Below are 11,540 nucleotides of genomic sequence, written 5' to 3' on the forward strand. Positions count from 1 at the left end.
TAGCTATCAGGCATTGTCTAGTCATAGACTGACTCCCAACAATCTCTTCGATCTGGTCTTTGGACGAGAATTTTACCTTTTGATGTAGGGTAGAAGAAATAGCCCCTAGGGCATGAAGCCAAGGCCTGCCCATTATGGCTGTGTAGGGGGAATAAGCATCCGCCACTATGAAATCCACCTCCACTGCTTCTGACCCAGTCTATATGGGAAGCCTGATTTGACCCTTCGGAATGATAACTTTCCCGTCAAAGCTTACCAACGAAGAAGTGTAGGCCGTTAAATCCTCAAGTCTCAAGTTCAGCCCCTTGTACAAATTAGGTACATGATCTTAGCACCACTGCCTTGATCCACCATTACCCTCTTCACATCGTAGCCTCCTATCCTCAGCGTAACCACTAGTGCATCGTCGTGAGGCTGTATGGTTCCAACCTTATCCTGATTTGAGAAACCCAGGATCAGCTGAATTTCTGTTTTAGCTCTCTTAGATTTTAACTTTGAGTCCTCGACCAGTAGCCAAGCAGCAGACATGACTCTGGAAGGACAGGAACCGGTTCTTCCAGGAATGACAAAGATGACATTGATTGTCCCCAAGGGGGGCTTTGTAAAATTATCTCTCATGGGCTCTGAATTAGTTTGACCACCCTGATTGCTGGAGTGATGCAAAAGGTGCTTTAACTTTCCTTCCCGAACGAGTTGGTCTAGATGGTCCCACAAGTTTCTACAATCTTCTGTGGTATGTCCTTGATCTTGATGGTGCTGGCAATAAAAGTTTTGATTGCACCTTGCGGGGCTTCTCGCCATTTTATTCGACCATTTGAAGAATAGTTCGTGCCTAATCTTTTCCATAAACTATTGCATCGGTTCTCGGAACACAGCATTAACCACCTGGGGGATAACCTTCTCCTTCCCTTTGCCTTACTGCTGGTTCTCCTCTACTCTTTTATACTTATCAATCCAATCCATAAGTTAGCACACACTAGTCACGGGTTTTCCGGTCAGAGGTTTTCTTAAACCATGCTCAGATAGGAGTCCAAGCTTAAATGTGCTTATGGCCACATCATCAAAATCACCCTCAATCTCATTAAACGTTTCCCAATACCTATTCGAGTATGCTTTCAGATTCTCTCCCTTTCGTTTGCTCAAAGATAGTAGGGAAGCCAAAGGTTGAGGGACTCTCCTACAAGTAACAAACCAGGAACCGAATGCCTGGGTGAGCTCTCTAAAAGAACCCATAGACTCTGCCCTTAGACCGTCAAACCATCTCATTGCTACAGGTCCCAGACTGGATGGGAAGAATTTACACATCAAAGCCTCGTACTTGGCATATACAGTCATTCTCTGGTTGTAGTGGCTCACGTGCTCCACAGGATCTATTCGGCCATTATAAATGGTGAATGTTGGCTGATGAAAATGCAGAGAGAGCCTTGCATCTTCAATTTTACGTATGAAGGCGACTTGGAAATTTGGTTTAAGGCCTTGCTCATAGCGTCATTTCCTACGCCTTTACGTGGCTGGCTCTTACGATGCTGCTCACGATGCGGCTTTCCTTAGTAGGAAAAAGACTCATTGCGTGGGGTTCGAGACCTCCACCTATAATCCATGTCCCTTCCATCCTCAGAGGAAACATCCTCGTTAGGGGAAGCTCTCCTCCTCCTTGCATGGCGTAAGTCCCTTTTTAGTTGGTCGATCTCCAGTTGCATGATCCTGTTACTCTTCGAATGAGAAATATGACTTCCACCTCGAGATTGACTCCTATCAGTATGTGTAGTGTGTACACTTCCTTCACGATCACCTCGCTGCTTAAGGTTAACAAAAGGGTCACTATGCTGGGAGCCCCTTGATTCTATTGGTTGTGGACCTAGTTCTGCCATAGGTGACCGTTGCCTTCACTATCGCACAAGTTCTTCTCACAGACGATGCCAATTGTAAGGTCATGATTTGCAGCTTAAGCCCAACATATATGGGATATAGGCCCAATGAGCCCAATACAATAAATTTGTAGAGAACGGGTGAAAGAACTAGGCCTTTTATGAATTTGACAACGACTAATACGGATTCAAAAGATGAACAAGCAAGTAAAACAGGTAAAACTGAATGAAATTATTGTCCGAGAAGGTAGATTATGATATAAATCAGTAGAACTGAGTGCTAATATGATTTTTTTGTGACTCCCTCTGGCATGGGACATCCCTCACAATATATAGTTTCTTTCCAATCATCTTGATCCTACACTTGTTAATCATCTAAGCCTTTATTTAAGTGCATGTCCTATCAAATACCTTTTCTAACTTTCTGTGAGGTGTGGTAGCTAAGAATGAATTGTTCAGGGGTATTTTCCACATAAATGTAGTCAGAAAAGTAGCTATAGTGCATTTAATGCAGTGATAGTAGCTTTTCTTTAAATATTTCTGAGTTTTTATCGTTCCTATACGTGTATGAGGCTCATCCTTATAGTGGAAATCTCCTGGAAGATTACCTAGATTGTTGCAATATAGACTTAATCTGTGTTCATCACATATGAGGGGGAGTTCATCCTCGGACTATCCTCCCCACTCCTTCCATATGTGCTTTGAAATTGGTGGTCTCTCTCTCCACTACTTTCCCCCTCCTCGGACATGCACACGTTCCCAGATAAGGCCCAAGGCCCAAAACACAAATTTAGGCCTCTATCCCTACAGAAGTCATACAAGAGCAAATCAGGCAATTGTGTAGTTTTTTTAATCAATTTAAGATTTTATAAAATTATTTTAGTTTACCTCACAAATAGGTAGGTTCTCATGTATAGCACGGGTTAGCAACTACTCCCTCCGTCCCACTTTGTTTATCCTCTATTCCATTTTGAAATGTCCCAAAATATTATCCTGTTTCTAAAAATTAAATTCATTAATTTACTAATTTTCCTATTATACCCCTTTTGTGAACCAGTGATTACTATTAGATCTAAAGGTCAAAAAACACTTATAGTAGTATCATTATTACTCCCTAGAAATTAGTGATTTAGGCATTAACTCTTCTTCTTAAAGGAGAATTTTTTTTTTTTCGTACATATCATCATCTTCTTCCTCTTGTCTTTCTTTTTGCACTATACTTTCAGGCCTCCACCATTCATAAAATTCTCAAGATAAAATTGTAAATACAAGCTATCTTTTTTTTTTTTTTTAATAAACATGATTACCATTTTGCAAACTCATTTATTTGTCCATCTTTGTATTATGTAGCCAATATGATGGTAAAGAAATAATATCACATTCAACCCTCAAAAAGCTAAATGTGACTCTTAAAACCATTTTCTTATGTTCATTGTGGGACTAGTTGTGTGCTTCAACTTTATGTGATGTACATTGTAATTCTTTCTTGTATTCCTTATTCTAAAATTTTCCTACAAGTCATTTAATAATCATTTGGTGTATTAATTCGTTTTTTTTTTTTTTTTTTTCAAGTATCTGTTGAATGAATTCTTTTATCCTTCAATAATTTTCTTATTAATTCGTTTTTTTTTTTTTTTTTTTCAAGTATCTGTTGAATGAATTCTTTTATCCTTCAATAATTTTCTTATTAGTAATTACTTATGACAAGAAACTTAAGAACAACAAACAAGGATTCAAGAAGGGATTCAAACTTACTTGCATTATCTCCCAGATAGCCATTGCCCATGGCCTCAGAATATCATAATACTCAATCATTTCTCCATTCACAACTACCTACACAAGCCAAAAACAAAGATTAATTAATAAAAAAGGGGTGCGGCTTAGGAATGGCAACGAGTCGGGTTCGGGCCGGGTTTTTCCATACCCGGACCCGACCCATGGGGCAAGACCCATGGCCCAGACCCAGCCCGTTTAGGGTACCGGGTTTTTTTCCGTGGCCCAAACCCGCCCCTACCGGGCCCCGTTTAGGGATTGGGCCCAATTTGTGGCCCAACCAAAAAAAAAAATTAAGCCCAAATTTAAGCCCAATTCGCCTTGAATCCCTTGTCGTTCTCACTGCTCTTCCCAGTCTTAGACCTCTGGGAAACAAACACAACCCTATTCCGTTAAGAAAAGAGAAAACACAGAAGCCACCGCCCCATGGCTTCTCCATTCCATTACAGGTGAGGATTCCATCACTCCTCGCTACATACTTTGGTTTCTCCGCCATTTCGTTTCGCAGCTTCTTTTGAAGATTATAGATTAGTGGACTCTACTTATCATAAATCATAGAAACAAAAAACAACAACAAGAAGATATGATTCTCACAGCATCGACTCACTTTTTAATCACTGTTCCAACAAGCCCATCTCACAGTCACACAAAAAAAAAACTTGTTGCTCTGTATGTACCCATTGGTGCCTGACCCTCTCGGAGTCTGTAACCCTATTCCGTTATACATCTCTGAAGAAAAAAACCAAACCAAATTCACAATAATACTTAGATTTCAAATTCGAAGCAATAGAAAATTTTGAAAAAATCCTAGTATATGGAATGAAATGAAAAATCTAGATCTATCATTGTCAACAATAACAATAGATTTAAGGAAAGAAAAAGAGAGAATTGGAATTTCTATATATTTTCCAGGTAAACAAACAAGATCGAAGAATCTACGGTTACCTTTGGTTGGCGAGCAATGAAATGGTGCGATCTAGCTATTTGAGTGAGAGAGTGTCGGAGTGAGTTGTTGAGAGAGAAGGAGTGTTGGACTAAGCTGAAATGAGGAATTGAGCTGAAATGAGGGAGAGGGACTTCGAATTGAGGGAGGGAGGCTGAGTGAAGAAACGAGGAGAGGAATTAGGGTTAAATACTTAGGTATATATATAGAGGGTATTTTAGTAATTTCAGGTACTGGGTTTTTAAATGGGGCGGGTTTCGGGCCGGGTCTCGAGTCGAGTCTCGGGTTTTTTTGATAAAACTCGGACCTGACCCGGACCCGCTTCTTGTTTTTTTTTTTTTTTTTTAAACCCATACCCGACCCTATTCCTAATCAGATCGGGTAAAACCCGGCCGATTAGGGTCGGGCCAGACTGGGTACCCATGAGTCAGGCAAAAATTGTCATCCCTAGTGCGGCTTTTCAAATCAACAAACATCAAACATTATACTGATGTCAATTGGAACTATATGATCTACAACCCTAGAGTTTCCCTAAGATTTTACATGGTTATGAACTACAAAGAAGGAAAAAAATGCAAAATAAGTTTCTTTGCACAAGAAAAGGCTAAAAGCGACCCATGCTAATCTAATTGATCTCCTGTGAAAAGCCACTAAATAATTGCAAAATATCTTGTGCAAAGAAGCTTGCTAAATCATGATGAGAACTTTCCACACTAAATTTGAGAAATTTGAAGTGTTTGACTACAAAAATCTAGCCCTTGTCAGATACTAAAATTTTTAAATAGATAAGTGACTCACACTCCACAGGCCTTGAAGCAAGACCTCTCTTGACATCCCCTAGATAATGGGGTGAAAATTCTGGTTGACCCAAAGGCCATTGGCATTGGACACAAGCAAAACAAGATAAAAGCTTACAATTATAGTAATTTGAGAGAAACTGTAGAGAGATGATGGAGGCCTGAAAGTATAGTGCAAAAAGAAAGACAAGAGGAAGAAGATGATGATATGGACAAAATAAAAATGGAGTTAATGCTGTGTTTTTTTTTCTTTTTCTTTTTTCTTTAATAAGAAGAGTTAATGCCTAAATCACTAATTTCTAGGGAGTAATAATAATACTACTACTATGAGTGTTTTTTGACCCTTCAATATAATAGTAATTAATGGTTCACAAAAAGTGTAACTCTTGTGAAGTTATACCAAGTGTAACTTGAACCCATCTCTCTCTCTCTCTCTCTCTCTCTCTCTCTCTCTCTCTCTCTATGACGATTCGAGGACGAATCCTTTTGAAGAGAGGGGGAATGATGAGAATCAACAAGCATTCAAGGATCCATTGCATGTTCCAGTTGGGCCTATTACTAAAGCAAGATCCAAGAAGATCAAAGAAGCACTTAATGGGCTTGTTCAAGAGATTTGGGCTGATTCTAACGGAGGACATTCCAAGCTTGGCCCAAAGGAAGATGAAGGCGTAATAAATTTAATCCAAGCTATTGAGGGCTGATCTGGCTTAATTGGGCATGATTTATGGTGTGGATTAATGGTTGATTGATTTTTCAGCTCCATATCAGTTAATAGATATTTTTCCTAATCTGGAGCATCTAGTTTTGGACCAGATCTACCTTAATTTTAGGTTTTTATTATTTAGGACGTTTTTAGCTATTTTTCCTATTTTGGATCTGCTAATTTCAAACCAAATCAACTTTTATTTAGGGTTTTATTATTTAGTACGTTTTTTATATTTTCTATTTTCAGTCATGTCATATAAATAGCATGCACTCATTGTAATAGAGAAATTAGTGAATAAAAATCAGAAAATGTGAGGCTTTGCTCTTCTTTTGATTCTTCAAGAACTATGAACTTATCAGGGATTCTTCCTTGTGGCGTTCAAACTTTATACCTTTGGTTTGTGATTCATTATAATCATTGGGTCAAGGTCTATTACTTATACCTTTGGTTCGCGTTTCGATTATAAACGTTGGGTCAAGGTTTCTATAAAAAAAAAACTGAATTTTTAGCTTTCTTGGGCAAGTATTCCAATATTTTTGTTGGGTCTCAAAGCGTGTCGATTGAGGTTCGCATCACTGGATCAGGAGCGCGATAAACGCCTAAATGCCATGAGGACCCTTAAGACATCCGAGGCTGATCTCAAGAAGGCAAGAGAGGAACTGAAGGAGATGACCAGGGCCAGAGATAGCGCGGTATCTAGCCTAGCTGGCCCTCAAAAACAGGCTGAGGTCCAGACAGAGCGCCTGCTGGAAGCCGAGGGTCAACTGCAGATCTCCAAGAAGCAGATCACTGATCTGAAGAAGAAGTTGGCTGAGGCAGAGAGGGCTAAAAACGTCGCCGAGTGGGCTAGGGACGAGGCCTTGAGAGCTAAGGAGGAGGCTGAATTCGCCAAGACTGAGGCCAAGACCTCTAAGGAGAAGGCCAAGGAGGCGGCTTATGATTTAGAAGTGGGCTTCACCACCTCGTGTAGTGCTTCCCGGTTACTGGTCGTCTCTTTCTCTAGCACCCCAGATAGCTCACCCTCTTCGGCTGGCTTGTCAAGAGTAGTCATCACTAAAGCAACCTCAGGTCGAGCTGCCTTAGCCTCCTCAGGGGCAACCTTAGCCTCGGAGCTAGAGGGGTAGACTCCACGATGGCAGGAGGGTAGTATACATTCTCCACCTTCCAGAGGTCAGATGAAGTCTCAACCTCAGCCTGTTTGAGGCTTCATTCTAACCTAAAAACAGTAGAGCCTACATACCCTAGGTACTTGAGACTTGAGAATGGCCTGGGTCTCAGCCACTTCTAAATCATAAGCCGCCTCCTNAAAGAATATGAGGTCCGCATTATAAACGTAAGTTCTTTTGTGGCCTACCTAACAGAAAACAAATTTCGTTGTTGAGGATGTCCAGTTATCCATTTAAGTTTGAATTAAAATTTTTTACATGGTGAGTCCGATTAATAAAGAATGGAGCATACTACTACGAATAGCCAAGTGTCAACAAAAGCGTGAAAACATAACAAATAGTAGGACGTCATCATTAAGAGAAATGAACACATTCCATTACAAAAAGAACTAGCTTCATTACAAAAGTTCGAAGTACACTAGAAGAGAAAGAAATGTGAGGCAAAAGCGCAATAGAGGCAGCCTATTTCTTCAACTTTATGGTCAATTTTCGAAGGGAGTTGTTGAGAGGCTGTGTCAGGAGCTGGAGGATCTTGGCTTGGGAAGTGACCTCAAAGGGCGCAATAGAGGAAGCTAAGTCTGATGCCTTTTCAGCATGAGGAGCTTGAGGGTCGGCTGGAGGCTTCACCACCTCGTGTAGTGCTTCCCGGTTACTGGTCGTCTCTTTCTCTAGCACCCCAGATAGCTCACCCTCTTCGGCTGGCTTGTCAAGAGTAGTCATCACTAAAGCAACCTCAGGTCGAGCTGCCTTAGCCTCCTCAGGGGCAACCTTAGCCTCGGAGCTAGAGGGGGTAGACTCCACGATGGCAGGAGGGTAGTATACATTCTCCACCTTCCAGAGGTCAGATGAAGTCTCAACCTCAGCCTGTTGAGGCTAGACTTACAGGTCATGGTAGTATGTGTTAACACACATTTCTCAGGGACTTACTGACCATAAGGGAATATTACAACGTTGATTTAAAAGGAAAAGTAATTAATGTTTTAAGTGATACCTTAGGTGAAATGACCAAGACATACCTTGAAATGCTTTAAGTGAGGCTCATGGATAAGCAGGGTAGGTGATCCGAGGAGTCGAGCTCCATTTTGGCTGCATTTGTAACTCGGACGAATATTCAAGCTCGTTAATTTCCTCAAAGGTATGGTCGAAGGAGACTCACAACACTCGGAATCTATTTAACGCTCAGGCTTTTGTTGAAAATAGTTAGTTTTCCCATAGGTTTAGGTCTGAGGACCATGTAAGACCTTGGTTCTGTCTAGTACTTAGATTTTTCTTGAAGTAACTAGTTTCCCCATAGGTTTGAGTCTGAGGACCATGCAAAACCTTGGCTCTGTCTAGTACTTAGATTTTTCTTGAAGTAACTAGTTTCCTTATAGGTTTGAGTCCGAGGACCATGCAAGACCTTGGTTCTGTCTAGTACTTAGATTTTTCTTGACGTAACTAGTTTCCCTATAGGTTTGAGTCCGAGGACCATGCAAGACCTTGGTTCTGTCTAGTACTTAGATTTTTCTTGAAGTAACTAGTTTCTCTACAGGTTTGAGTCCGAGGACCATGCAAGACCTTGGTTCTATCTAGTACTTAGATCTTTCTTGAAGTAACTAGTTTCTCCATAGGTTTGAGTCTGAGGACCATGCAGGACCTTACTTTACCCTATAGGTTTGAGTCCGAGGACCATGCAAGACCTTAGTTTTGTCTAGTACTTAGATTTTTCTTGAATTAACTAGTTTCCCCATAGGTTTGAGTTCGAGGACCATGCAAGACCTTAGTTTTGTCTAGTACTTAGATCTTTCTTGAAGTAACCAGTTTCCCCATAGTTTGAGTCCGAGGACCATGCAAGACCTTGGTTCTGTCTAGTACTTAGATTTTTATTGGAGTAACTAGTTTCCCCATAGGTTTGAGTTCGAGGACCATGCAAGACCTTGGTTCTGTCTAACACTTATGTAAAGTTATTATTTATAACTATGTATTATGTTGGCTTTTATTCCGTGCCAAATTTGATTGTAATTATTATCAATCATTTATACCCTGTATATATTGTGAGATTTGTTGTAAGGGTTGTGTGATAGAGAGAGAGTGTGAAGACTCAAGCATTTGGAAGCTGAAGAATTCTTGCGGGTATGTCGCAACCTAGCTTCCTGCGAAGTGAAACATGTGCCCTGCACATGCTGGAGTGTGAAGAGTTAAGCCAGGTGGAGACAGCTGTGTTTCGCGAGTATCTAGCGGGTAAGGCCTTCTCGCTAGACACCCGCGAGGCTATCTGTTCTGTCAGCATGTACTAAATGACTCACAATTTCTGTGCCTATCCTATATATATCCTCTTTACCCACAATTGTTGAAAAATTCTTTAGAGAGAAAAACCCTAACCAAACACATTGTGAATTAGAGATTGTCATCCCCACCTTTCTCTATACATTTGCTTGTGGTATCTCCTCAACCCTTCCCTCTCCATTTCCACACTATTGAGAGATTGATAGCCCAAATACTTACTACACCCTTTGAGAGTGCTGTGTGACGTTTTGGTGCTGCTGGGAAGTATTGGAAGAAGTCTGGAATGGCAGATGCAATATGGAGCTGTTGCAGGATCCGGGGTGCTAGACAAGACATGATTCTGAAAAGCCTTGTTGGAGTAGGAGCTTGGAGGGCTTAGGTACATTGGGTAGATTAGGCTTGGAGGGTCTCTTGCTAACCCACGTATCCCAACTGATTGTCTAGCGGATCGATTTTCGCTTGGAGGGCGGCGGAGAGGTTTTTCACCGAGTTCTTCGGTTTCCTCTTTGAGAACCCGTCTCGGTGTTTTCTGTGTTTGCATCCTTCTTCCCTACTCTTATTTATTCCATTATACTACTGTGTTACTTAGTTTATGGATTAGAGTAGCTTATTTGTTTATCTGCTCATTTTTACATTATTTCGCACTTAGTCTTAAGTTAGTGTAAAATCTATCGAGCCGTTAGTTTAATTGGGGGGGTCTAAATTGCTCTTATGTTTTCAACACATTTTCAAGCTTTCAATTGGTATCAGAGCGAGTATACTCGCTATGGTTTAAATACCTGAGTGTGATCCTTGACCCTATTTGAGATGAACCGGTCTCAATCGCTCAATGTTCCACCATTTTTTGATGGGAACAATTATGTTTTCTGGAAAGTCAGAATGAGAGCATTTTTATGCTCTATAGATAATATCGTTTGGGATGCGGTTGAGATAGGTTGGACTAAGCCGACGGATCCTAAGTCCACTTGGGATAAGGTAGCTCTCGCAGCAGCCAATGCTAATAGTAAAGCGTTAAATGCTATTTTTTGTGGTGTGTCTTGATGTGCATGAAATATATACAATAAAGTACTCATATATCTACATATTTAGCTTTACTTTTATGTTATTTTGTTACTGATTATATAATATCTTTGTGTTACAGGTAACAATGGCTTTACATGCAAAGTGGGGCTAGGCCAATTAAATTCAAGTCCAATTGGAGCAAGAAATCAAAGGAAATTTGCTCCAAATTCAAGTCCAATTCGGATTAGGATTCCAGCCTGCACATCAGTTAGTAGTTTTGGCATAACTTTCGGCTTAGATATCCAATCGAGATGATTCAAGTTGGGCTGGAAAGTTAACTTAAAGGGCTACAACTATATAGTTTACCAAAAGTCCGAATTCTGAATTTAAATGGGCCAAAATCGTTGGTTAAATAAAGCCTAAAAATCTGGGATTTTCTCCAAACGGGAATTCAACTTGTAATAGGATTTCTTGACCTATTTAAAGGCTCTTTAGGGCAAAAAGAAGAGATGAGAAACCTGTGAGGAAAAGGGGGCTGTCGCATAGAAGAATTTGCTTTTGGGAGTCTTTATGAAGAGGAGGATCTGAGGACAAAGGCGAGAGCTTCATGTTGATCAACCAATGCAAATGAAAGACATAAGTTTTATTTGTTTTCTTTTCAATTTTATTATGAACTAAATTTTATTTTCTAGAGCAGTGATGTAGTCTAGCAATGAACACACAATTTATTTTCTGAGTTATTTTATTTTTAATATTTCCATGATTGAGTTTTTAATTCTTATTCTTAATGCTTACTATTTTTTACAAATTATAGTTTGATCAATTGAATTACAATGAGACCGAGAGGTGATTTGTTATTTTAGTTCTAGAATTAAACACCATTAGTTGAGCGAAAGTCGAGATGCTTTACCGCGACTAGTGTGATTTTTCAAAAAAATTCAAAGTACGTAATGAGTCTCCAATTAATTAAATTCACATAGAGATATGGAATTGTTAGTTGAAGATATTTTTGATATTATT

The 11,540-nt window shown here is 40.0% G+C and overlaps 1 protein-coding gene across 1 annotated transcript; it reads right to left on the reverse strand.

The window, feature by feature from the left end:
- Positions 1-297: 297 nt before the first annotated feature.
- LOC112027076 (uncharacterized) lies at positions 298-801 on the reverse strand. The gene has a single exon (XM_024059743.1). It carries the CDS (start codon positions 799-801, stop codon positions 298-300), a length of 504 nt encoding a protein of 167 aa, XP_023915511.1.
- Between the last annotated feature and the right edge of the window lie 10,739 nt (positions 802-11,540).

This window comes from Quercus suber, unplaced genomic scaffold (assembly GCF_002906115.3).
Source record: "Quercus suber isolate HL8 unplaced genomic scaffold, Cork oak 2.0 scaffold_15, whole genome shotgun sequence".
Lineage (NCBI taxonomy): Eukaryota > Viridiplantae > Streptophyta > Magnoliopsida > Fagales > Fagaceae > Quercus > Quercus suber.

What these genes read in the sequence shown, in the direction of transcription:
- LOC112027076 (XM_024059743.1), bottom strand. Translation starts at nt 801, where the DNA reads ATGGCGAGAAGCCCCGCAAGGTGCAATCAAAACTTTTATTGCCAGCAC.